The following is a 26,805-nucleotide window of genomic DNA, read 5'->3' on the forward strand; positions in this document are numbered from 1 at the left end:
CGAGCTAATCCGCCGCTAATGCGTCGTAGATTAATCGCGATCATGAATGTGGAGCTATTGGTTTAACCGTAGTACATTCGTTTTACAGGTTCAAGCGCCGTAAGTAAACGTAGAAGGAATTTTTTATCAAACCGTGACCGTGCAAATTAAATTCTCGTATAGAAAATTGATTGAGGTAATATAAAAACCGTTTCTTACTTCCTTTATTTCAAGGTATGCTCGCAGATAATAAAGTAGGATCAGTTTTAGAGGGAAAGTCAACCTTGTACAAAGACCCTGAGCGTTAAGAGTAATCGAACATTGTAATGGAAGTATCGTTGAAATGCGACGAGAGTTATGGCTTCTGTTTAGAAAACAATTAATTTGGAAAGGAAAATACCGTGCAGAATGTAGATGCATCGCGGTTTGGCACGTCCATCGATTGCACGGAGATGCTTCTACCCCGGGAAAGCGAGGAAGGGGAGAAAGTTACGGCAAAATCATCGGCTTCCCGTCTGAGCACCATTACCTCCTCCCTAAACACACAAAGAGGAAGAGAAGTTACAGGCTACACCTTCCAGCCGATGCCGATGATAATTTACGGTCTGGCTGCCGATTGATTTATGATTCAGCGTCCATTCAGCAGAACAATTGGGCGCTTAAGAATTACATAGTTCAAACGGAAGATGAATGGGCACGTGGGTCTAATAGGTCTCGACGTATTCAAACGATTAAATGTTAATCAAGGATTGTTCTTAATGGAAAATACTAGTAAATAGCTTGGCACTGTTAAAGAAAACAAGAGAATTTGCGATGTTGGTCAATTACGGAAATGGTTCGTGATGTGAAACTCTGTTGGGTGGCTAGAGTAAACGGAAAATTAAGAGAAATAAGGATATAAAAGGGATTTCCTTATAAAGTTAGAAAATGATTGAAAAATTATAGGAAGATATTATTAGAAATTGATCCCTATTCTTTAATAAATGGAATACTTCCGATTTTCTTGTAAAGGTACAAATAATTGAATTTAATAATGCTGTTTATATACATTATGAGTTTTGGCTTCTCACAGCACCCAGTTTTTTTTATTTACATCAATAATCATCCCAATACCAGTTTCATGACCATCACTATAATATTTAGTAATATTAATGGAACTGAAACAAAGAAAAATAGATTGTATGTATAAATGTTGAAGAATATAATGGTAAGCATTATAATCATTATAGAAAATATTTAAACTTACCCCTTGCCACTGTTCTTATAGATCTAACTAAGTTTAGCATTTGTGCTTTTACTGTAGGTCTCTCACCAAATCCTTGAACATTCTGCCATGATGCCCAACCAACTAAAAAATTTAAAAGTTTTATTAAATGTGCAACATTTTATTCTAACATAAAGAAAACAACAAGTAATGGTACTTTGGCATGAAGCCAACACAACAAAATTCTATAACCTATGGCCGCTGTCAGCGGAATATTATCATTCAACTTTTTATGTAAATCGATAGCAAATCTAATGAGAATATTTAAGAAAATCACCTTTAGCGAGAAACCTCTCTTCATTTAAAACGCAAACGGCGTTTAAACAGAGCAAAGTTGCCTCAAAAAGTGTCCACAAGGTAAACGCCATGTTTACGGTATTGAAGTGAGCGTCATTTAAGTTGGTACACTGTGCCACGTACCCTACGTATAGTCTTTTCATGCTGCAGTGCCTAAAAGAAATTCCCTAGAACCTAACCCAAGTTACAGTGAGACTTCTATCAATAATAATAGTGTATATGAGGTTCAGTTAGGTTTTGAGCAATAATACACAGAATGATGACTATTATACAGTATTTACATACTTCTTCTAATGCTTAGTTAAATTTTACGTATTATGATTGTGCAATGTAGTGTATTTTGTAGTTATTAATTATGATATGATATTAATAAACTAGTTAATGCCCATTCTATCCATTTGATTTGTATACTGGTAAATAAAAAAGCTAAAATGGAAACAACAACTGCGGAGCCTATGGAAGAAAGTCCTGAGAAGATTCATGCCAGTCCTCCAGTGCAAGTAGTAAGAGTACCAGTGAAGCATGCAAATCTTGGAATAAGGAGTCACGCCATGTAAGAAGTAATAATAAGATATACGTTTCTTAAAACTACATTAACAGTACTATGTGTTTTAGGGACATGAGTACCATGGTAGAACTTACTTCCTTCAGTACCTTGGGTAAAATACAACCCTTTTTGGTAACAATAACTACTACAGCAGCTTTGTTAGTAGATTTACATTGCCATTTAACAGACAAGGAAGTCTGTGGCTATCTAGGAGGACATTGGGATATTAATTCACACAGTAATTATACACAAAACATTGAGTAAACAATATATATTTACCAAAACTAGAATGCAGTCCTTCCTTAATTATAGATTTATCAATCACAACTGCCTTTCCATGTCGATATTCTGGCAAAGATAAATCAGCTGCAGCTGCAGTTGAGTCTGAAATTGCAAGAGCTATGGAATGGAAGCGGGTTACATTAGTTGGATGGTATCATTCTCATCCTAGGTCCCATGCTTCTCCTTCACTGAGAGATGTTGATTCTCAGTTAGATTATCAGATTAAAATGAAGGGACCTAGTGATAATGGATATACTCCATGTGTGGGATTAATATGCTGTAAGTATACACATGTGTTGTGTTCTAAGAACTTAAATGGATTACAAACTGATATTTTTGTTATAGCTCCTTACAATACTGATGGGAATTGCTATGAGTCAAACTTCAATGTATTTTGGTCTTTACCACCTCCTGAAAATCGGCCTCATGAATATCCAAGACCAATGCTATTAAGCTACACTTTATCTCAAGAGCACTTTCTTTCTCAAGACACATTAGAAGAAATTGTAAGTGCAGAATTATATAGTGTTATTATCACCCAGAATAACATGCTATAATATTACATGTTATTACAGAGAAGATGTATAGAGTATTATAGAAGTGAAGGAGGAATTGACTTTACTGCCAATTTTAATAACAATACCACTTATCTCGAACGTTTAAGAGTAAGTTCACAATGAATGAAGTACAATAAAAATGTTCGAAACCGATCCTCTAACCTATATTTATGTTAACAGTGTTCGCTCGCGTCCAAGTTACCGGGACGAAATAGATCGAACGGTTCCTACTGGGACGTTATTAGAGAGATGATTTGCCCCGGTTCTGAAGATGGAACTTCGTCAGAATTTCTTGCGATGAAATTTCCATTGGTACCAGTTTCAGAACCTCTTGTTCCTTCGGTACCACCGGGAGTTGGACTTACACCGAACAACGCAGCTGTCTTCCTCACTCCTGTGAATTTTAAGCCCGATAGTGCCATTATTACGTCCACATCGAAGCCTTTTGTAATGCAGCCATCCACGTCTAGAGATAGTATTAAAAAGGACAGCATTTTAGGTACTGATACAGCGTCAATCACGCAGATAAAAGATGGCAATACGGCAGCGTCTAAACAACACATATCACCCACGGAAGTGATGCCCAGCTTTCAGTCCGGGGAATTGACAGTCTCCGTAAAAAATACGAAATGTGACTACGATTATCCACCGTCCGATTTTTCAAAGTTGCCCAATCCACTCGGGGCAGATAACGGTGTCAATAAATCGCGTTTGTCCGCGGCATCCGATTTCCCTTTGGCCGACATAACGCAACAGATCTCGAAGTTCTCAGACCTATCGAAACTAGCAAATTTTTCTACCGCTGACCTAGCGAAACTCTCCGGATTTTCTATCGCAGATTTTACTAGAACATCGTCACCATCGCCATCCACTTATATGCGTAACATTGCGAATTTGTTCGGTCCACTCGGGAAAATTTCGCCTGCAAGAGACATCGACGGGAGCGAGCGTAAGGCTAACGATTTCGCAATGGTGGACCCCATACCGTCGCCATTTAAGACGACTACTGGTTCATCGGAATCTTGTAGAAACTTTCCGGAAGATTACTCAACGGATCGAAAGAAAATGGAGTTGCAGAATGATAGTTCTAAGTTGAATAGATCGAATGAATATCAAGGAACAGAAGATTTGTCGATCTCAAGCGTTAAATCCGATTTTGGCGGAATGTTAGACATGACAACGTTGCACAAGAAACAACAGTCTAGCGACATTGGCGATTCGTTAAATCTTTGTAAGGATCGTCAATGAATCCATGACACTAATCAGTATTTTGCAATTGTGATTATTTCTGTACGCCTATATGTTATATTGTATGCCTGAAATTAACTGTCTGTATGTATAAGTGTGTTCTACGTAATTTGTACACTTACGTTTATCTGTCGTGCAAGATTCATACTCGCATTAAGTTATTTTTTGTAACTTTGAAGGAATTCAAATTGATAAATTTCACATACACACTGTACTTAATAAAGAAACATTTTTTAATACCTGCCTTCACCTGTTTCCAAGAATATCAGTATTAATTGATACCAACATCTTCTCAGCGCTTAGAACGAAATAATAGCTTTCTATCTTTGTAAGTATATAGTGATAAGTATAGTTGTGTTTGAGTTGCATCATTTTTCCTCATAGTTGCAAAGTTGTGTGTCTCTCTGAGTATCTGAATTGGCAGTGATAGATTAATTAATCTGTGTCAATAAATATTAAACTAATTTTATTTTTCATTATCAAAAAACGAAAGAAACTACGATATTTGTGTAGGAATTTTCAAACGTATAAATGATCGTTTCAAACAAAGTCAGAATTTATCATGGTTAGGTTAGTTGAGCTTAACATGCCGAGTACCGAATTCTATAAATGATTTGAATGTGTTTCTGTTTCTGTAAGAATTAACATGTTTCGACCGGCGAGAAATCTTTTATCAACATTTAATCGCGTTAAAGAATGTCGCGCATTGCATACCAGTTTTCAAAATTTAACAGAAGTCACAGACTTTGAATGTAAGTATAAAATACAGAAGTTACAGGTAATGATTCAATGATTTTTGTATCTAAATACCTAATTTTATTACAGCCGTTATTACCGATGAATACAAAAGAGGACCTGCCGAAGGGAGGTCCCTTTATTTGGATGCCCAAGCAACTACACCATTGGTACTTATACCCTAATAAAATGCCTTATTAGGTATTAGTATCATAATTTAATAGTTTTTATAATTTACTCATAGGATCCACGAGTGTTAGATAAAATGATGCCTTATTTAACATCTCATTATGGGAATCCTCATTCCAGAACACATATGTATGGATGGGAAACAGAAGCAGCAGTAGAAGTTGCTCGCGATGTTAGTTTCATGATTAATTTTTGTATGTTAATTAGTAGATACTATCATATTAACTAATCTAATATTTTATCTGTAATAGCAAGTAGCTAATTTAATTGGTGCTGATAAAAAAGAAATAATATTTACATCTGGTGCAACAGAATGTAACAATATAGCTGTAAAGGGTGTAGCAAAGTTCTACAAGGCAAAAAAGAATCATATTGTGACAACACAGACAGTATGTTTACTACATTTAAATAATAACTTAAAAATTGTCTGTGAATATGATTTTTCTATATGATTGCACTATCATACAATTTTATTCCTACAGGAGCACAAATGCGTATTAGATTCCTGTAGAGCTTTGCAAGCAGAAGGTTTTAAAGTGACTTATCTTCCAGTAAAACCGAATGGTCTCATTGATCTAAATGAACTAGAAGAGACAATTACACCTGATACTTCTCTTGTCTCTATAATGATGGTAAATAATGAAATTGGTGTAAAACAACCAATTGCAGAGATTGGTGCTATTTGTAGGTAAAGCAAAACATGTTATAGTTCAATACTTTCAAATCATGAAACACCCCCCTGTATCCATTGGTTTAATTTTTCCAGGAAAAAGAAAGTATTTTTCCATACAGATGCAGCTCAAGCTATTGGAAAAATTCCAATTGATGTCAATGCTATGAATATTGATTTAATGTCAATCAGTGGTCATAAGATCTATGGCCCTAAAGGTAATGCTAAACATCAAAGAGTGTTTTCAGGTAGTTAATCTTTATTTCGTGCAATTATATTTGGGATGTTAAGGAATTGGAGCTTTGTATGTGAGAAGAAGACCAAGAGTTCGCGTTGAAGCACTTCAAAGTGGTGGTGGCCAAGAAAGAGGTATGAGGAGTGGTACTGTTCCAGCACCCTTGGTAGTAGGCCTTGGTGCAGCTTGTGAATTGGCACAGTCAGAAATGGAGGTAAGTTTAATTAAAATCATTACACATTGAATCATATGCTAGATTCAAAATTTTGTATATTTTCAGTATGATCACAAATATATCACAATGCTCTCAAATCGTTTAATTAAAAATATACTGTCAAATTTACCACATGTTATACGTAATGGGGACGAAGTTGCTTGGTATCCTGGATGTGTTAATTTATCCTTTGCATATGTAGAGGGTGAATCTTTATTAATGGCATTAAAAGATGTTGCCTTGAGTAGTGGTTCCGCTTGTACTAGCGCTAGTTTGGAGCCTAGTTACGTATTGAGAGCAATCGGAGCATCCGAAGATCTGGCACATTCCAGTATTAGGCAAGTTACACTAGCCGCGTAATATTAATTAATGTTTACATAATGTTCTAGCATTTATTTTATTCGTTGATATAGATTCGGTATCGGTCGCTTCACGACGATCGAAGAGGTTGACTTCACTGCGGAGAATACGATCCGCCATGTTAAAAGGCTTCGGGAAATGAGGTACGTTTGGCTAAGTTACAATATGAGTATTTATTCAAAGCAGGATTATCTTATTTTATTTATGTATATTTGGCCGTGAATGAAAAATGCACGATAGTCACATTAAACGGAGGGAACAGATTCAATTTCGGACGTTTGCTATGATTCAGCATCGAGTATTAATATTAAGCGTTGTACTTAAGTAGTAATGCTTATCTGAATTGCTTTTCTTGCAGTCCATTATGGGAAATGGTTCAAGAGGGAATTGATTTGAAAACAATTAAATGGTCTCAGCACTAGTGGCTTTTGTTCACATTATCTCGATTATCAGTTTATGTAGATAATGTGGATTAAGTGTATAATGATACCGATCGTAAGTCACGAATAGATCGCGACTATTTAAGTAAATTACTTTTCGCTGTGTAATAAATTTTTATTTAAAATCCATTACTTATGAAAAGTCTAGAATTCTTCATAAATGTATATAAATTCCATATTAGTACTTCCTCTCTTTCCTCACCTTATAATTCATGATACTTTCCCTCATAGAAAAGTCATCCTTAAGAATTACTTGATACAAAAAGGATATCCTTACTCACACCTTATTGCTGTGTGTTAAGTTTGTCACAATATAAAAACATTGTTGTCAAATATCTTTCAATACCCATTGCTTAACATAAGCAAGACGGATCAGCAGCTTCATCCATGTATGAAATTTTAAATCTGTCTTTATCCAAATCATGCAATTCCATACGTGATCTATTAGCTTCAACTAAGTGTTGAGCTATGTCTTCAAACATTTCATGTATTCCTTCTCCAGTTTTACATGATGTCTTATATATACCAGATATTAAGTTGTGACATTGTTCACTATAATAAATGATATATTATTAGTGCACTGTAGAATTGTCGGTACCTGTTAATCAAATTTTTATTAAATTTACCAGAATTGATCCACTTCTGCATCTGTAACCTGTGGTGCAACACTTTCCAAATCACTTTTATTTCCACAAAGAAATATCTTTGCATTCTCAGCATATGTTACAATATCTAACAAGTGTTGAGACAAAAGGTGGAATGATGTAGAGTTATCTAATGCAAACACTAAAATTGCAGCTTCCGCAAATTTATAGTAACTTGATGTTACAGATGCAACTCTTTCCATACCACCAGTATCCCATAATTGCAACTATAATATTAAACAATACAAAGAAAATTTATAAACAATTAACCATGTAGTTGATATAATTAAAGATGAACCATATAACAATCTTCTACAAATCATTTATATATACATGTATGGTAAGTAAAGAGAATATTACTTAAAAAATTGCAGCATACATGCATATATATGTACATGTATACACACATATGATACGTTACCCGTATTCGTCTGTCTTCAACGACGTACTCTTTGTCAATATTATCGAGGCCCAGCGTAGATTTTCGATCACTACTCGCTACAAAAGTATTGTTCGCAAAGCGTCTAAATATAGATGTCTTTCCGACTCCGTATTCCCCGCACAGAATAACTTTCTGCTCGGTTACTTTAACAGTAGCCATGATTGGCTTATATCACTTCGCCGGTTGTAAGGAAATACGGAACCAACATCAGTAACAACAATTCATCGTGCTTATACGCATTATCTACGATGATGCAAGTATTCTATTTAGTAGTCGTTTGATTTTACATGGTCACTAACACAAGCACAATGACAGTCGTGAAATTAGAAATATTACACCAGTAACGGATCATAAAACGCTATTACCATAGAACACCTATTCACATCGACAAGGTGAAGTACTTCTGATTAACTCATATGCAAAGTTTATGAACTACATGAAATATATGCAGTACAATTTCATTATAATGCTAATTAAAATGTACACAAACTTAAACCCGGAAGATGCTTTCTATTATTTGAAACAAATTCTTAATGACAATTCTCATTTAACAAATTGTAAGGTCAGGACAGGTCATTTAAAGTATTTACAATTGTAATCACCTTTTAGACAGTTATAAACCTTATATATCAATATCTATTAGTATAGAATTGTTTTCGACAAAAATGAACAATAGAAATCTGAAAAATACGATTCTATTGACGCTTGTATAGTAGGGATTTAGAAATGGCTCTGGATGGTGGCTCCATCTACGATGTCCAAACTCCGCAGCTCGTAAGTCCGATGTTTGTACTTAGTCCTCAGCTGTTTAGATTTCTCGTTTGACGTTCGTTGTTTCAATGTTGGTGCGTATTGTTAACATCATCACTTCTGAGTCATTTTTGTCGCCGAAGAAATAACGAAATCCCGTCATGGTATTGAACGACGTGGATACATTTTGTCGCGAGCTAGAGAAAGCTGAATTGGAGGTATGCTGTTCGATCTATTCGTATAGGTTATGCCGTCTATCGCGATTATTTCTTTTTGTTTCCTTATGAATAAATTATCTGAAATATAACTATCTAAATATTTCCTTGCAGGCCCCTAGCGGAGTTACCTCAGCACGGACTTATGCTCAATTATTAGCTGTATACCTCTACCAAAACGATTTGTAAGTCTTTACATTATCATCTTTTACATTATTTCCTGTTGCCTTTCACATATACCTCTTAGTAACTAATAGAAGTATAATTAATATACATTTCTGGGCAAATAATACCGTTTTCCCTGCCATTTTCTTGAAGAAATATCCATTTGTGTATATCGCGTCGCCGCCATCTCTAACTTGAAGATCGATGTTTACGAAACTATAATGAAATTCGTTAATATCGCTTATCAGCAACAAATTATTCGTTATTTCATATTTTTATTTAGCCGAAATGTAAGTACAGTACACATTAATTTTTTTAATCGAATTTAAAGCGCACCTAGCGCGTAGTTTCGTGTGCGTCGAAGTAATGGCGCCAGATTTGAAACGGAAATCAATCGTATCCTCTTCTTTTCAATTTGCGTTCGGTCTTATCCGAAAAATCATTGGATTCGCGATGAATTATCGACGTTCTGGACCGCATCGCGCGTACTCGGCAATCGAAATAATTTTCGCCGTGAGATCGTCTTATCTTACGTCAGACCGATGATTTACAGTTAAGTTGCATGCCGGTTTTTATCGCGTTTACGTAGAACGCGTACACCTCGTAATTTATTACAAGCCCCGCCGGTCACGCCATTATATTTATTGCGCGGCGTACGTTTCGCAGTAACTTCATTTACTGTTAATTAACGGCGTCGCTATGCATTCGGCTTTATGGTTCAACGGAATGAAAACGTTACCCGTACGGTCCGCTCTCTTTCCGTTCCCACTTTCCGTTTTCACGGTTCCGCCGGAATGGCCGGCGTGATTTATACCCGTGGATCCCCCGATTCAATTTCACTCCTGCCGATCCTTCGTCGCGTGAACTCCATCCAGCCGACCGCCGAAGATCCCCGAACATCCGCTGATCCGATTGAAAAAATTCAGATGCAACGCGAAGTACCTATGGAAGCGGATACCGGCGGACGTAAAGACCGGAAACTCGGAGCTCAAACAGATATGGGTTGTCGGCCAGTGCATGTGGCAACGGGATTGGTCCGCCGTTCACGCTGCCCTCAACGCGGAGTGGAGCAAAGACGTCTCGGACATAATGGCTGCTTTGAAAGGTACCGTAGTATAAGCAACATCCTCGAAATCACCGAAGAATTATATTTTAATCTGAATGAATACGAGGAGAATGAACGATGAATGAGCTAAAGAATGATTGCTGGAAGCAAGAAGTGAAAGGAGTGTACGATGGAAATAAATAAGGGATGAAAGGATGCTCAGACTCTTATCGTAATATATTAAACGGTTCGAAAGATAAAGTTGGACTTGATAAATGATCGAAATGAAGATGATTCTGAAGAACGTTAATCTCCCTTGTTATTGCCTCCATTGTAATCGAGTCTGTTACTACGAAGACCGCGCGCGCTCAACTCTGTCAAGTTAAGCTCGATGTGTTCACATCGATCGATGAACGTGTACTGTTTCTTTCAGATAACGTACGTGAAAGGGCAGTAAATTTGGTATCGAAGGCGTACTCGTCGTTAGGCCTGAACGTGTTCGCGTCGATGACGGGTTTGCCGCAAGAGGAGGCGCGCAGGGCCGCGATCGAGAAAGGCTGGTCCATCGACGGCACGATGGTGCAGCCGCGCAAGATTGAGACTGAAGAATGTATCCTGGACAACGAGGTCCTGACGGAGGACCAGTTGCGCAAGCTGACGCGGTTCGTGTCGTTCCTGGAGAACTGATGAGGCCCCTGGGTCGGCCATCGACGAAGCAGCAACCGCTACCCATCGCGAGGACCCGATCGGCAGTACTTTAAACTTAGTTTTACCTCGTAATCGTATTATATAAAGGAGGAAGTGTGCCTCAAAGGAAGCACCTGTGTCCCTACCCTAAGTATACCTCGGTCTACCTACGCGTTCTGCCCGTTCGATCGGAAGAATCATTCGATGAAGCAAGCGCGGAGTCAACAACTCGATTAATCAATAATCGGCACGCCGCGTGCGAAAGAAGGCGGACTGGCATTTTCTAGAAAGGGACGCCTTCCACGGGGAGGAAAATCCATCGGCACGATTAACGAGATCCCAACGGCGTGCGTTTCATTCATCAGTGTTCACCACGGCATCAATAACTGCTGGAACGAATTATATTCTATTGTACAAAAAACAGAATAATAACTACGGACGCGATGGCAACCGTCCTCACGCAGACTCGGCAGGTCTTTCTTTACCTAATCAATCAACCATCAATCCAGCGACGGACACATTCGATAAACCGGCCAGACACGATTCTCCCCGTTGCCACTTCTGTTTTCCATCGATATCCGAAAGAAATTAATTATCCCGTCGAAAGCTTCGAGATTTCGAACGACTTGCGCAATCGTGCGACTACGGCACCGATAAAGTCACGGTAGCAAGGGGAAAGGTTGATCTCGAAACGAGTGGCTCCGATCGCGCGTGAAAGCAACCGGGTGTTGTATCGCGCGAGCGCGCGCTGGATGGGACGCCAACGAAAAAATCGCGACGGCGAGGAGATTCTGCCGCGAGCATTGCGTCACGCAAATCGAAACCTCTCGCGGGTCAGAAAAATCGCGGACAGGCTGGTATGCTATCCGGAGTTCGCCGCGGCAGCCTCCGGTTGGCCCCCGCCGACACGCCGCCGGGTAATTCTCTATGAAATCGATTCTGACCGTCCCGCATTGTAAACGCTGAATATGCACAATCGCGGCCCGATTGCGTAACCCAGCTAGATACTCTCAAAGAAATCGTTTCCACCGGTCGGCAGGTAGCCGCGGTGTGTTCACCCACCGTCATTGGTGTCGGTTGCTCTTTTTTGGCTCCACCACACTCTAGAAAGTTGTTGCACCGGTACCGCCGATCCTACACGCTACCCGGGTTTCATATTTTACGTGTACAATCTCTGTCCGCGAATTTCCGTGTAAATCACCGGGGGGGCCACGGCAGAGATCGTTGCGTTTTTCAATTTTCACGAAAACCCTTCGGTTTTCGGTGGATGCGGATGAAAACGTTCCGGTTCGCGGGAAATGGAAGCGAAATCGATTCGCCGGCAGACATTCGGGGGCATTGTTGGGGTTCCCCGGATACGATGATCGATACCGCGGGTTATCGGGCACCGCCGGAATATTCGTCAATGCGCCGTTGCGGAAACGTGGGAATGAATGAAAAGAAAAGCCTTCGGACGTAACTGGAAGGCGTTCCCACGCGTTCCCGCCGCATCGGAGCGCCTATTCGAGCCGGCCCGCTTTGTATCAAGAACGTGCGATCGGCGCAATAATCGGTATCGAAAAAGGCGTACGGTCAGCGGGGGGTTGCAAAGTGGGTAGAACTTTGGCCTAGGATAAAGATGACGATGCCCGGGACCGAGGTACGTGGCTAGAGGCTCGTTGCCGCGGCGTACTCTGTTCGCCGTGGCTTCGAATAATGCAGATTCATCGTCGTTCCAACGAGCGATGATTGCATCGCGATATCGCGCCCGTTTCTTCTTCTCCGACGTTTTTTTCTCCCCTGTCCCTCCTCACGTTTCCCCCCTTGCTCGACCTATCCCCGACAGCACGATCGTCGGGATAGACCGACGAGTACCATCACGAATCTTCCAGGATCTCCTCTTTTCCCAGTTGGATACTGCGCTCCAGGGTCTACCTCATTAGCGGATATCATCCACGTTTATGTAATTTTTCTAAACACCGGAATGAGCAAATCGAACGCAAGAAACAACGATGTTGACGATGAGCTACGAGCGATTTAGCTACCCGATCCCAATGGTTCAACCGCAAAAACGAAGTCACGGGAATGTCGAAGATTGACAGACGCTCGGCTAACAACTGTGTTGAAACTGCAACATAGTTTCGATCATAAAGAAGCCGCTTTCCTTGCGAGACCGATCTGTCCGTCTCTTCGTCGACGTGGAAATTAAGGATGGAAACCCGTTTCCATCGTCGTCTCAGGTGGCTAAAAGTATCTTGGATGCTCGGCAGCTAGGGTACACCGGCGGGTATTACTAAAGAGACGAGTACTAGTTTACAACGCGAGGCGCGAAGGTGAGAGGGAGGGAGGAGAGGGAAGGAGCCGGGTTACCAGTTACCTTAGCTTGACCTCCCCTCGTAAGAGTACGCGCTCGGTGACTCGCGTCTTCTTTCCCGAGAGCGTTAGCTGCGCTGCGGGGCCTGTTGCGGTGACCTTTGCACGTCGCGGAAAACGCCGATGCTCCGGCGTGGAGCGAGCGAGTGGCACGAATCGAACGCGACCGGTCGATTTCGAAAGTCTCGCGCGCCGCGGCGGAAGACGCGCCGGGGCGGGACGCCGGGGACGAGGTGGATGATGATAATGATGAAGAACAACTGGAAGGCCGGGAGGAACACGTTCCCCTTCGTTTAATCGTCCCGGCGTCGCTTGTAACGTCGACGGGCAGCCATCGTCGGAAACAAGGGATGCTAAGCTATCCAGTCATCATCGCTAGGTACACCCCCTGGCGAGGACAAGAGGAAAATACGACGAAGGGGTAGTCACTCGCGTCATATTCGACGCTAAATATTTAACGTGTTTTCCAGCTGTGTCAGGATCGCGTCAGTAATCGTGACGGGCAGGTGTCTCATTAGGAATTTAATGCCGATGAATAGCCGAGAAGAGGACATTTTGGATCCGCTGGTAGCAAACATGGTTCGGACACCGGTGTGTCTTCGGGTCGATGAATTAATGAAAGCGCTTTGGAGGCTGGAATCGAAGAATCACAGTTTCCAGGTAAGCCGGGAGACGAATCGATCATTCCGCCGTGTTATTCGCTTCGTGATTCCATTTACCGAACCCGGCGAAACGAGCGTCACGCTGCTATGACAATGTTTCGCCGCACTGAATCATCCCTGGGGGTTGCGTAACGTTGATCCACCTAGTCCGAGATTACATCTGAACTATGATCCGGTGAATCCTCGATCGTTCCCGATCTGATCCACTTCCTGCTTGTTTCTCTTCCTCCCTCTCGTCTCTGGGAACCACTCGTCTCTATCGAGCTGCAGCAGAATTCTCTTCGACGATGTTAGGCCCATTTGATCCTGTTGCCGACTGTTGCATCGTTGAAAAATAGGATTACCTGTTGTCGAATTAAAAACCGTTCGAACAGGCTGGAACAATGAGCGCGCGGGGCCGCTCTCTGCGGGGGTTGTACCGTTAAGAGAATCACGTCGTGTCTGCGGTCCGAGAGCGGGCCCGAGAGTGGCTCGCGGAAAAGAGAGGGAAAAGGCACAATTGAATGTTGGCGGACCCGTGGGCGGGACGCGGTTCGATTGTTTCTTTATCGCGATCATCCTCGCTCCTTCTTCTCGCCACGGCAATGCCAATCTCACCACCGAACCGCACGATCGTTCGTCTAACTCGCCGCGATTTCTATATCGTCGATCCTGTATCATTGTCCTTGTTGCGTCGCGCGACGCGCGCCCGCCCATCTCCCCCGTACCGTCGCGTCGCGCCGCGGGATCGGTGGGTGCGCTCAGAATGCACCTTCTCCGCGGCATTCCACGCGGAAAGAAAACCGATCGTTACCTTTGCACAATTGCATCTTGCGGAACGTAACGGTGATCGTACCAGCGGGGATCATCGATTTGTCTCGATCCGGACACCCCCGCAAATCTCGCGGATCACTGGCATTTCGCTCGATCCGGCTCTCGTGAGAAGCGAAATTTTGAATACGCCGCGGCGGCCCGCCTCGAACAGGTGTTCCCGGAGTGGCTGGATCGAGAAAGTGAACTCTATCTGGCGATCGATGAAATGGTAAATTGTATCGACGCGTCCGGAGAGTGTCTAGAAATGGCGTACACCGGGAACGAGTCTTTTATCCTGCTCGTTTAATTCATATGTAGCCTGACAGGGAACACAACGCGACACCCTGCTGACCAATCTTGCGGAGTCCGATAATTGGAACGCGTATTCGATGATTATGTAATCATCTCTGAAACTGTACACCGCGAAATTTAATATGTTTTTTCTCTTCTTTCCGTGATGGAATCCTTAGAGATAGTTCGAAACGATAGCAGTTTCAATAAATTAACCGATAAGAATCTTATCTTCACAGATATTGGCAATCTAATAATAATGTAGATAAATGATTGGTTTCGACTGAAGGCATTCAACTGTTGTAGCCGGTTCCTTTGTCTGGGAATATTCGATCGAAGTATTACCAGCCTGAAATCTAATACGCAACAATGCTTTCCCGTGGCCCGCATTCGTCCGTGCTCCCAGCCACCCTTCATCGTAGCGGTCGCGATTACGGTCGATCAGCGATAATCGAATTACCGTGGCTACGAAATATTCTAAATAAGGCGTCCCACTTGTTTTCGAGCACGGCCACGGTTGCATAACCGGGGTTGAACCGGGGGAAAAGCCCGAGAGAAGCCCGGGCCGGCAACGCGAGAGCGAATTTAGCTCGTGTTAGGCATTCATGGCTGCCGAGCGGGGATTGGCCGTGACGCCGGTTCCGTGACAAATACTCGGATAAGATTCCACCGGCACCCCGATTGACACGATAACCCCCGCTCGCGTTTGCAACAATGTTGGATCGTGACTCACTATCGAAGGAAAGCGGAATCCTCGCTACGAGTGACTACAACTTCCCTCGAGCTGAGAAACCAGCGTGATCTTCACGGACGGAACTCTCGCCGCAGGCTTAGAAATGTTGAAGTATCTTCGGAAATCTCGTGTTCGGCTCGGAGGATTTGCATCAAGATCCTGAACATTATTCTAGCCAGACTATCCTTGAGAATTTGAAATGAAGTATAAAGCACGATGCCTGTCGCTCGATCTGAAGTGCTTCCACGTTGAAGAAGTTCATTCGAAGACGCTTCGCTGAGAGTCAACGTTTAGAGAGGAAGTGTTTTCTAATCTATAATTGCATTACATCTCTACATCTTTGCTGAAAAGTTCTATATCCTAGAGTTCAAGTTCTAGGTTCTTACAATGTTCATATGCCATTTGGTAGATCCCAAAATGTTCTATCTACTTTCTAGATCTCATCCCTAACTTAGACCTCCAACTTCCTATAAGTCATTCCAAGCGTGCAGATTTTCGTAGGACATCTCGCGGGTTCCGCAACGTTTCCACTCCCATTACGCTGCGCCCGGCACGTCGGATGGTAGGCGGAGAAAATTTTCTCCGTGGAAACGGTGTTGAATCCGGGTCGAAGCTCAGCTTTTCCGAGGGTTACCGATCGGTGGCCCTGATAGCTGCTCCCTCCCCCCGGGTTCCATCGGTGGCACGCCGCGAGGCGGCCGCATAGCGCAGCGTGCGGCGGCCGCAGACTTCTGGGATTTCGCAAGCGGCACTCTCGCCACTACGGAGATAAAGAGAAATACCTGAGAAGGTGCAGGTGAGGTAAGGCGCAACGAGGCGGCGAGGGGGAGGGGAGGAGGAGGATAGCTTCGCGGCGGACCCAAGCCTCGCGGAAAGAGGAGCGAGCGAGAGGCACCGGGGGAATCTGGCTGGGACGAAGGGAGGCACAGAGGCGGGGGGAGCGTTGAACGGGAGAGAAGGCAGAGAACGGAATATGGGATCACCTAAGGTTAGGGTTCGCGATGCTGCGCCCACGTACCTATTGTCTCTAACTTTCGTGCGCTGCGGGAAAAAGGACGCGAGTTGCCTACGGTGTATCGCGGCGCACCACGTGTATAGTCGACCCCTTCTCGCCCTGGGATGCTCCGATATTCTATTTCCTTGAGTGACGGAGAGGATCCACACGCGACGGAGAAGGATGCGTTTCTGGTACGCTAATCGAAAGTGGAACCTTTAATCCCGGCGAGATTCTTCTGTTTCTTCATCTTCGCTCTCGGTGAATTCCTCGAATGGCGATGACTTTTCAGCAGTCACACTTCCAGCCGAAGTGTATCGGGGATGACTCGAAGGTGGTACGATTGATCGACAAGCTATACGTTTCACTTTTGTCTATACCTTTGACCCCGTGCGTTAGCAGGATTTTATAAGCTTTTTATTACGGTTGCTTCGTTTATCGCACTTATCACGCGCACCGTACGCAGTCGGTTTCGAGTGTCCCAGATATCCGAACGGTTCCGTCCACCGGTATGGATTTAGGTAAGCCGTGTTCCACGCTGGTTACACGTTCCCCGCGAGCACGCAACGAAAGCAAGGCGCGTCTTCGGTACGCAGAACCAGAGCTAGATGATTGCGCAGCGTCGCTCGATTAGCATACTGACACGCGAACACGACGGAATCGGTTTTTGTAATCGCCGGCCCGACAAGATCGACTCGTCCGCCGAGGCCGGTTCACCGATGAAAACGATTACGCGTACAATCGTAGGAAGTATCCTTCGGAACTTTTACATTTTCTGGCCGCGAACGCGCCGCGGCGTCCGGAACCGGCCAAACGCGAGTTATTCGATTGCGAATCGCTTATGCATACTGCGCTCGCCGCGGAATAATTTACAATGTCTTCCCGCGCGCGTTTTTTTCTTCTCGCGAAGCCACGACGCGCCGTACCGCAGGCAGTTCGAGTTTGTAAATTGCTAATAATGAATGATAATTGCGCGCGCGCGAGGAGGGACGCCGTACGCGGCTCGACGAAAGTCGACAGGTGTTGCGGACAGGTATATCCGAGCTTCTCCCGGTTTTTTCTTGCCTGTCCTGCGGATAGATGAATCGAGATAACGCGATTACATCAGACGAAACTGGGAAAACCGACGATATATTTCGAGACGCCGATACTTTCCACTGGAGAAAACAATCGGTCCGGTTGATTAGCTGGACAATCGTCACGGTGCAGCACCGTGTTGCGTTCTTCCTCGATCGACTAATTCGCGGAACGTTCTTTGTTACCTTTCACGAGCGATGTTGTAACGTTAAAGCGTGTAAGGTATACAAGTTATTAATTAGAATGAAATCCTGCGAAAGAGTGCGATTCGTCGAGGAAGGTAAAGGTTCCAGGTGTTTTCAAGTTTCTCGGTCGGTTTGCAACGAAGTTGCGATTTTTTCGGGTTTTTCGAGTGACGTACAAATTTGTCTATGAGCGTGGAGAGATTGTAAATGTATGGAGCGCGAGTAAATCTGGTGACCGAGTCGGTTGCGCCGGGTGGCGGCCACCAACGTTGCGCACGACTCTGCCCGATGGTTCCCACCTACCGTAGCCGCGCGATCGTCGGCTCTAAACGTATCACAGTTCTTTAACAATCGTCCCGAACCACCGTGCTTGTAATTAGACACGATATTCGTGTCAAACGCGAGCTCGAAAGACTTTCACGAAAGGCAGAGCGTCGAGCGTGCGGTGTTTTGCAATCTGGTGCCGGTCATCTGCGCTCCGATCGAACGTCCACGATCGTTTTCAATATAATCAATTTAATTTAACATTATTGGAAAATAAAAGACATACGTACAGTCGAATATGTGAATTTAATCGTACTTTTATCAAACGTTCTCTCGTGTATTCCAAACGGGACTTGCAATGCTTTTGAGCAATTTGCAAATAGGTTCGCAATGCTTCCCAATTCCACTAGAATTCATCGTTTATACATTAATTTAACTTAATTACCCAAAACCAACGACCGAAGATCACTGACATTTATAAATGATAAGATCAGAAAATGTATACAAAAATTTCTTTCAAATTACATGATACTTCCAACGAACGCGAGGAGTAGTAACTTCGGTTAGCTCGAAGATAACGATAAAAAGCCGAAAAAACGAGCATTATCATTGACATCTCGCGCGCGTAGGAGTGTCATCATCTTTAGGAGCGAGTCAGGCCATCGTTGGATCGAGATACGCCTATCATCGAGGGTATTACGTAAATTTAAAGGGCTAGAGGCTTCGAAAGTCCCATCGATGACGCTATTCTGAGAACCGTTAAGTGGCGAACGCTTATACATTGTTCGGGCCGCAGCTTCGATCCGCCCTCCGTTGTTGCGGGCCCCGATATTCTTTAAACGATCTTATTGTTCGGTTTCGCTCGCGTGTTACTTTTACACCGGTGTAAATAAATAGCGGGTTGCATCAGCGGCGGATACGCTCGCGAGCTTTTCGTAGAGAACGCAGGCAACGGGTCACGTGGCGTTTCGCAATTCCCGTTGAATTTCGTCTACCCGTTTCGTACGCCGTTTCCGGGTGTTTCGTGCAACTCGCGCGGAGAACCGTGGATTCGCATCGTGACCGGGTCCCCTTAGTTTATCTACCATCTAATCGGTTAATTAAGCTTTTAACAGGATGGCCATCGCCGCGATAGAAGACAAGAACATCGTTAAGCCGCGAAACCTGTGGATTTTTCTTGGTGCCGCTGTTTTCTGTTTAGTCAAACATCTAGAGCTCGGTGCATCTATCTTATAATATTTATAGGGTTTTAGAATTAAACAATCTACAATAATATATAATCATTCTGAAATATCCTACATTCAATCATCTACTAATCATGTCCACATTAGAGAAAGCACCCTTAAGTTTCCTTAGATTCAACGATTCCCAGGATTTCCCTGGCAATCTCGAAACCTCAACAATCTACAATAATGTCTAATCATTCTGAAATATCCTACATTCAATCATCTTCCTAATCATGTCTAGAGAAACCAACGATCCCCAGGATTTCCCTGACAATCTCGAAACCTCAACAATCTCCAAAAAAGTGATCCCAAGTGAAGCTAATCAACCTTAGATATCTCCTTCGAAATTCTACCATCTACGTTCAAGGTGCAGTCGCTCGCAGGTTAATGACATAATATTCAAACTATCATAACCCACGCTTCGAGCGACTCACGATCCCATCAATCGGAATCTGTCCCCAGTATCATCCTCCATTCATCGCCGGTGGAATGACCCCCGCGCGATGACTTTTCCACAGCCGGTACCCTCACCCCCGTTATCCGAGCCCCACTCTAATCGTTCACGCAGTAATCGTTTGTGTCCCACTTAACTTGGATAGCGTGGGATAGGCCCTTGGGAGATGATAATTACACGTCGCGTTGCGGGTCGACCTACGGGCATGCCGGCACGACCGTATCGTACCGTACGTTACGGCCGTGCACTCTCACCGGTACTCTCTGTCCTCGCCTGCCCTCTCGCTCGTTTCCATCGGCGCGGTCTCCCTCTCGTTCCAGTACCCGGCAGGCAAAGGCGTTCGACACCGTGCGGTACTCCTCTTCTGTATTCGTATTCGCCGTGGACCGTCCGTGTCCTCGCCGCGAGTAGTACCGGTAAGTACCGGGGTCGAACGCGCGCCGCGACCTCCGTATCGCGGTGTCGTCGGCTCCTCGCGCGAGTTAACGTCGCGATTAACGCCGCGCGGCCCTCTTCTTCACGGGAACCTTCTCCATTAGCCGTCACCAGGACACCGAGCTCGGCCAATAAGCGGCCACCCCCTCTAACTCCGGCCGGCCGGCCGATAATCCCGATGGAACATTGTCGCGGTCGCACAATAACTCCCGAGAGATTTGCCCAGGCCATTCGCGTTTTATATCGCATTGACTAACTGTTCCACGGATTTTTACGAGCAAGAAACTACACTCGCGTGGACACAGCGTTCCTAAGCAGTTAAACTCGGATTAAAATCTAATGGCCGGTTCGAATGGGAGTGACCCTAATACGTCGTCGGAAAATCTGTTGGGAATTTCTTGCGGGTCCGCAGGATTTTCCTACGTCAGAGACACATATACTAACATACCTGCCGATCTCCGTTAGAAAAAAGGAAACTATCTTACGTTCACTCCCTTTCTCAAAACATCATGCATCGATCGACCGAGGTACCTTCATCCATTCGTCGCGGAAAATCCTGCCCAGTTAGTCCTTTTCCCACGGCGCGAGCGCTCGAACACTGAAAAGTGTGAGAAACACCGGGAACCATTGGTCGCGTTCCCGTTCGTACCTTCGGTTTCCTCGCGATTCAATTTTATTACCTTCGAACGGACTTGCGAAAGTCAAGCGAGGGGATGAACGTCGAGTGATTCGTCAGGGATTTGGAGACCGATCAGCAACGACGCCGGCGTCGTCGCCGCGGCGGCATCGGTGAATTGGCCATAATATGATAATAGCGCGAGGCACTCCCCACGGCGGGTCCTGTGTGTCTATATACGTTCGCCTTCGTCTTCGAAGTGAAAGGCGGGCGAGTCGCGCGGCCAGCACGCTAGGCTTTATGCCGCGCCAGCCAGCCAGCCAGGCTAAAGCCTATGTCTATGCCTATGCCTGAGCTATGCCCGAGCTATGCCGGCACGGCACGGTTGCCGCAAGGTCCCCGCCGCCCCTCGCCGGGTCAGAGGTCGGCTCACCCACTCCCCTCCTGGCCCTTCACCTCGTGTCCTCCATCCTCTCACCTCTCGCTGCTCTTACCGCTCCGTGATCTATCTCTCTCTCTCTCTCTCCCTCTGGTTGTCTTTTCACTCCTCTCCGCTTGCCGCCCGATTCTTTCTCGCTCTATCTCGTCGGTTTCTCTTTTTCTCATTCCCCAGCATTCGCGCTCTGTCTCCGCTGATTTTTTCCCTTTCTAGGCTTCTCTGTCTCTCTCTGTCTCGGATGCAACCGTTCGTTCCTGTAAAAGACGGGCCAACAGGATCTAGCCGCGCGGACAGACGCGCGATCGGGTCGCTTCAGACACGATTCGATCCGTTCGGATGATCGTCGACGCATCGGGGAGGATCCGAGAAAGCGTGGACGAAGGACTTAGCTGTTGCGTTGTCCGTTTTCGAGCAGAGATTGAAGTCGGAGACTGTTGAACGCTTATGTTGATTGTGTTTCGTATTCAGAGGGTTTCGCTGTTGGAAAAGAAACGAACGATAGGAATTCGAAATTAGATGCTGGTAGATTGCGAACGTTCGAGAATGTGGATTTTTGAAGATTAAATTAAAGACGCTATTAGATGGAAGATAAGTGGCGGGATAAATATTTTTCGTTTCATAATGGAGCGTATTATCCGCCGGTGGGGATCGGTATTAGCCGATATTTATGTTTCTGGAAGCTTTTAGTGATGTTTAGCAGGATATGTTGAACGCGTGTTGCTACTTTGTTAAGGAAATACCGGATTGCCGGTCGGTGCAGCTATTATAAGGATCGCCAGGATTTTTCTAGGCGACCAGTCGCGCAGCTGCGCGGCTCAACGGTGTACGGAGGCTGCGCTCGCAGACGCGTAAGTGCGTCTCTAGCATTCCAAGAGCTTACACGACCGCCTCGAGACGGGTGCATATCGTTACGGGATTCTCGAGGATGCACCCCGGGTACACGTGCTGCGCGAGGAATACCGTGTATGGACAATAACGAATTCTTGCGTCTCGGAGACGATCACGAGTCGCTGCAACGAAATGCGACATCTTTGTGTTACCGGTAATTCACATTCGAAGGAAATGTTGACTGATATTGAGCACGGGACACCTTCCACGAGGTAATCAACAATAAACTAATACCGACTTGGAAGCTTCGAGCAAGGGGTTGAAGACTCAAATCAAAACTGTCTTCAGAAACACGGAGGAATCTAATAAGTATCAATACAATTCCAGTGTAAGGATCTTCGTGCAAATCAGTAACTTAGCATTTCCTCATAATCACTGATTACCGAGTCAACTCGTCATCCCTTCTGAACGAGTTGAAAGGTATCTATCGTCGGTTTCGAAAATCGGCATCGTTTCGAGAAGGGAACCGTAACCCCGTTGAAATGTTCCCGCGAAACCGTGGACGTTCTCATAGACGGATGCACGGATCTATAGATCAAGGAGAGGAGCCCGTGCAGCGGCCGGATAAGATAGATGGCGTCGGTTCGAGTAAATGCGCGTTATAACTGCGGGGAATAAATATTGGAGTAGGTACACGGGCGGTATTACCATACAATACGCATACCGCGTAGAGTGATTTCGCGGGCCACGCAAGGGTGCGACGCTCGGCGTTGTTTGTTGCTCCTAGAGCGGTTTCAGCGGCGCACTCGTGCCCCGGTCCCCCGTTGCAACCGTCGCGCTCTCTCTTTCTCCGTTTAATCGCCATTAATCACCGCGATCTTCCACCCAGTCCCACGCAAGCCAGCCTCGCGAACACGATATCGAAATACCGGAGAATAGGTCTTACCCCGGCACCGAACTTACCGTGAAACGCGAGCTTGTGTTCCGTTTAGGCTCGACACGCCGATGGAAAATGTTCACCGAATGGAAATCGCTGCGGCCTCTTGCGTCACCGTCGGAAAAATTCGCGGATTCTCCGGGCTACCCCCAGAATCACCGAAGAGAATGTAGCTCGTTGGATTAATCGGATAACAAGTTACTCGGATTTGAGAATACTCCGCGGAAATCGTGCTCGCCGATCTAAAAACGAACCCCTCGGATACGAAAGTTGAAGACGTGAATGATAGATAGGTTCGAGAAGTATTTCTACCCCTAGATGGATTGATGTCTTTCTGTCCTTGATTGCAGCCTATATTCTATTTCCCGACCGAACAATCGCGGGCTATATCGTGGAGCATGGTAATCATCTAAACATAGACTAAGCCGACTGGCGAACTATTGAAAATCGAATTTAATTCCCCCGTACGTACGGTCGCATCGGAGTTTCAAGAAAAATTCCGTTTCGATCGGATGCCGACGATTCGATTGCACGACCAGTGAAACGTCCGGGACTATCAACTGAAAGATCCAGTTCAAATTTCTCCGATAGATCGAGCTATAATGGCGGATGGTTTCACTGCGATCGCGATGGAGATCAATTTTTGAAGGATAGTAATGCGCAAGTGTTCATCGGGGAACGAGACACCGCGAAGTCGATCAGTAATGCAGCATTCGGGACCATCAATTAAAAGATGTGCTAATGTTCCGCATAAAACCTAGTTCAAATTTCTCCGACATTTTGAAATGCCATAGCAGACGATTTCGCCATCGACGTGTCGATCTAGATATACTTTTACGGATCAGCGACGCGCTGGCGTCCATTAGGAAAGAAGACACCGCGGAGGTCTATTTCCAGTGAAACACTTGGCACTATCAATTAATCCTTTGCGGACGAAGGTTCATTAATGCATACGAAACCAGATTATACATCGGACACTTAACTGAGAAGAAGGAAAGTATGTACCTTTTGCTATTTGAGTAATTAATCGGTGTGTCCAACTTAGTATCTCGTATATGAAAGATTCATTTCGATAAAATATCGACATTCATCCGCAAAGGGTTAACCCTTAGCAGTTCTATTCTATTTAATTGCAACCTCTACCTGTTTCAACAATTTTTTCTATATTCATTTGTATCACAATTGTACCATTTAAAGGTACCACTTCAATGACTCCCGAATATTCTTGACTAACAAATAGAGCATCAGATTAAGCTGTAATTGAATGAACCAACGTCGACGTGAACCTCAAAGTGAGAAACCGAGAGCACTTCGGACCGCAAAGGGTTAGAGGATGTGTTAAAATCTAGTCGAAATTTCTCCGATGGATGAAGACGCAAGTGGTTTCGCAGTCGGCACGTCGATCCAGATGAATTTTTCCAGGACAGTGTCGCGCGAGCGTTCGTCAGGGAAGAAGACACCGCGGAGGTAGCCGCGACATCCCCGATTCCGGTCGATCCTGGTGTCTGCGGCGTCCTTTCGTTCGCCGCCCGGGGCGATCGTCCTCTCTCTTTCGTTTCTGTGCAGGTGACAGGTGAAACGACCTATACGTGCAGGACAGCGAGGTCGTGCACCGTTCGCCTACCTATAGCGATACCTAATTCCGGAGAAAAGGAGAGAACCGATCGGAGACTCGCGATGAGAATGTTTCAGAAGCGTAGGAGAAACCGTTCCCGGCCAACGGCTGTACGCGGCCGTTGGCGGCCGGGGTTTTAACGGTGAACGGGAGATACGGGGACACCGGTGGGATAGAAAGAAAGAAAGAAAGAAAGAGGGAAAGAGGGAAAGAAGGAGCGAAAGAATGAAAGAAACGAAGAAAAAGAAAAATCTGTCGTTTCGCGTTAACGACACGCTCGCGATCCAACGAATATAATTTATTGATCGTTCCGCGGGGTTTATGCGTTTCCAGTCGCTCTCCGATATGGAAAAGTGTTAAAATCGTGATATAGTGCCGCCACGGGTACGCTATCGACTGTATCTGACGGCGTGCACTACCATTGAAAATGTCGCGAATGAATCAGGGTGAAATGTGACCCCAGTTTTGGTGTCGTGTCGATCATTTTTCTCTTCTTGTTCCGGATATTACAAGATACTTAGATAACGAGAGTGTTTTATATCCAAGATATAACTATATTAATTACGATCGAACGCGTATATCTGGATACCATAGCCATCGTCTAATGCCGAATGTGTCTCTCTATTAGAACATAGAACTACCGAATCGAATTTTCGCCGATCGTTCGATTACGTTTTCTCGTGTAATCGCCGCTTCGATTTCTTCGATCGTACCGCGGGGATTACCTACGAGAAGGTTGCACTATGTTTTACTTTATTTCTCCGATTATGCGCATACACGGGATTCTAACAGATGCAGTTGTAAAACACGGATAAAATGGGAATTCCATTACGGGACGGAACGGCCGTCCGTTTTCCAAGGGTTAACGAATGATCCCCGCCGCGGTGGCCGGGCGTCGCAGCCACGGGCAGATTAACAATCGATGATTCGACCGTCTATGAATTTCCCCCGTTCCGTTCCGTCCCGTCACGTTAGATTCTAATCCGTACGCCGGTAAAGATTATCTTCCGCCGTAATTAGAGAGGCGAAAGTGGCAGGTACGCGGCGCGTCCTCGTAAACGCATAATTACCCGCTTGTCCCTGCGTCGTCGGCACGATCAGAAGTCGCCGCGGCGCACCGGGAATCTCTTTACGATTACTTAATGTAAGTAATTGGCAAACGGAGTAGCGAGTTAATATTACTTAACGTTTAGAGGGATGGCGGCGACGACGGTAGGGAGGAGCGGGGGAGGAAAACGCGCGGCGCCCGGGGGTCTGGTCTCCGAGCGGGGCTGCCTTTGAACTATTTGCGACATGAACATTCGAAACGCCGCGTTTATACCACGTTAAATCGATAAACGTTGACACGCTCTCGTTGCGAAACTGTTGCGACGTGTGCTCCGCACGGGGCTCACCGTGTGTCTAGCCGCGCGCGGGATATTGCGTACCCGGCTCCGTCGAAACGCTGCCATCGGTGCGCGCCATTTAATCGTCTGTTCGTTAGTTGAGGGATCCGATCATTCAGAGTGAAAATAGAAAGAAGATCTAAAGGTCAGGTGAACTTTTGCAGGCACTTGTTACATGCGACCCGAAACGATTTTTCTCTATTCGGCGCGGATCGGACAGGCGGAAAGGTTCGACACCAATGATCTAAACGATACGACTGAAGAGTTAGAAAGGTACGAAGCCGCGATAGGGGATGGGCGAAACGGGCTCTAGATAATTGGGGATCCGTTGCCGATCGGATAAAACGATCGAGGACAATGACAAACCGCGCGCGCGCCACGGCCGCAACTTGGACAGCAGGAAGTAGATACGGGATCTAAAAAAATCCTCATGCCCGTTAACTATTCCCGACCAAGGCCAAGCGAAGCTGTCCGCGACTTCGCGGGGCTCGGCCGAGCCGCGCGTTGCCTGTTGCTCGCTGGTTCAACGGTTAGTTATCCGTCAAACACGATGAA

At 45.0% G+C, this 26,805-nt stretch overlaps 6 protein-coding genes across 12 annotated transcripts in view; 4 read left to right on the forward strand and 2 right to left on the reverse strand.

The window, feature by feature from the left end:
* Chsy (Chondroitin sulfate synthase) overlaps positions 1–1,199 on the forward strand; it is a 34,337-nt gene extending 33,138 nt beyond the window's left edge. For 2 of the 3 annotated variants that reach the window (XR_004234580.2, XR_004234581.2), the window contains 2 exons: positions 89–175; positions 244–1,199. The gene's annotated coding sequence lies outside the window, so the exon portion shown is untranslated. Of the gene's footprint in view, positions 1–72; positions 176–243 lie in introns of all 3 variants that reach the window. The other variant, XR_012999317.1, reaches the window with a different exon arrangement.
* On the reverse strand, positions 182–2,471 carry LOC116424911 (immediate early response 3-interacting protein 1). 3 transcript variants are annotated; one of them, XR_004234589.2, is made up of 5 exons: positions 2,183–2,277; positions 1,521–1,714; positions 1,226–1,327; positions 1,028–1,136; positions 182–515 (listed from the first exon to the last, which is right to left on the reverse strand). XR_004234589.2 is itself a non-coding variant. In XM_076370504.1 (4 exons), the coding sequence occupies exons 2-4, from the start codon at positions 1,681–1,683 to the stop codon at positions 1,081–1,083; spliced, it is 321 nt and encodes a 106-aa protein (XP_076226619.1). In that variant the 5' UTR covers positions 1,684–1,714; positions 2,367–2,471; the 3' UTR covers positions 911–1,080. The 3 variants fall into 3 exon arrangements, 2 of the variants coding, with proteins under 2 accessions (XP_076226619.1, XP_031827760.2); XM_076370504.1 differs by lacking the exons at positions 182–515; positions 2,183–2,277 and adding an exon at positions 2,367–2,471 and having other exon boundaries at positions 911–1,136; XM_031971900.2 differs by lacking the exon at positions 182–515 and having other exon boundaries at positions 911–1,136; positions 2,183–2,288.
* LOC116424903 (uncharacterized) lies at positions 1,694–4,174 on the forward strand. 2 transcript variants are annotated; one of them, XM_031971889.2, is made up of 6 exons: positions 1,694–2,093; positions 2,141–2,325; positions 2,400–2,648; positions 2,715–2,875; positions 2,945–3,034; positions 3,107–4,174. In XM_031971889.2, the coding sequence occupies exons 1-6, from the start codon at positions 1,972–1,974 to the stop codon at positions 4,172–4,174; spliced, it is 1,875 nt and encodes a 624-aa protein (XP_031827749.1). In that variant the 5' UTR covers positions 1,694–1,971. The 2 variants fall into 2 exon arrangements, with proteins under 2 accessions (XP_031827749.1, XP_031827750.1); XM_031971890.2 differs by having other exon boundaries at positions 1,696–2,093; positions 2,156–2,325.
* Positions 4,175–4,293: 119 nt separating this feature from the next.
* Positions 4,294–7,146, forward strand: Nfs1 (Nfs1 cysteine desulfurase). 2 transcript variants are annotated; one of them, XM_076370460.1, is made up of 11 exons: positions 4,294–4,502; positions 4,814–4,926; positions 5,000–5,079; positions 5,154–5,270; positions 5,350–5,487; positions 5,581–5,786; positions 5,865–5,986; positions 6,060–6,217; positions 6,284–6,555; positions 6,631–6,720; positions 6,936–7,146. In XM_076370460.1, exons 2-11 carry the CDS (start codon positions 4,821–4,823, stop codon positions 6,997–6,999), a joined length of 1,353 nt encoding a protein of 450 aa, XP_076226575.1. In that variant the 5' UTR covers positions 4,294–4,502; positions 4,814–4,820; the 3' UTR covers positions 7,000–7,146. The 2 variants fall into 2 exon arrangements, with proteins under 2 accessions (XP_076226575.1, XP_031827752.1); XM_031971892.2 differs by lacking the exon at positions 4,294–4,502 and adding an exon at positions 4,513–4,744.
* RabX6 (RAS oncogene family member RabX6) lies at positions 6,732–8,515 on the reverse strand. The gene is made up of 3 exons (XM_031971894.2): positions 8,083–8,515; positions 7,644–7,888; positions 6,732–7,569 (listed from the first exon to the last, which is right to left on the reverse strand). Exons 1-3 carry the CDS (start codon positions 8,260–8,262, stop codon positions 7,371–7,373), a joined length of 624 nt encoding a protein of 207 aa, XP_031827754.1. The 5' UTR covers positions 8,263–8,515; the 3' UTR covers positions 6,732–7,370.
* Positions 8,516–8,854: 339 nt separating this feature from the next.
* On the forward strand, positions 8,855–11,430 carry CSN8 (COP9 signalosome subunit 8). Its single transcript, XM_031971895.2, has 4 exons — positions 8,855–9,071; positions 9,183–9,253; positions 10,160–10,338; positions 10,712–11,430. Exons 1-4 carry the CDS (start codon positions 9,015–9,017, stop codon positions 10,963–10,965), a joined length of 561 nt encoding a protein of 186 aa, XP_031827755.1. The 5' UTR covers positions 8,855–9,014; the 3' UTR covers positions 10,966–11,430.
* The last annotated feature ends 15,375 nt before the right edge of the window (positions 11,431–26,805 follow it).

This window comes from Nomia melanderi, chromosome 1 (genome assembly GCF_051020985.1).
Source record: "Nomia melanderi isolate GNS246 chromosome 1, iyNomMela1, whole genome shotgun sequence".
Classification (NCBI taxonomy): Eukaryota; Metazoa; Arthropoda; class Insecta; order Hymenoptera; family Halictidae; genus Nomia; species Nomia melanderi.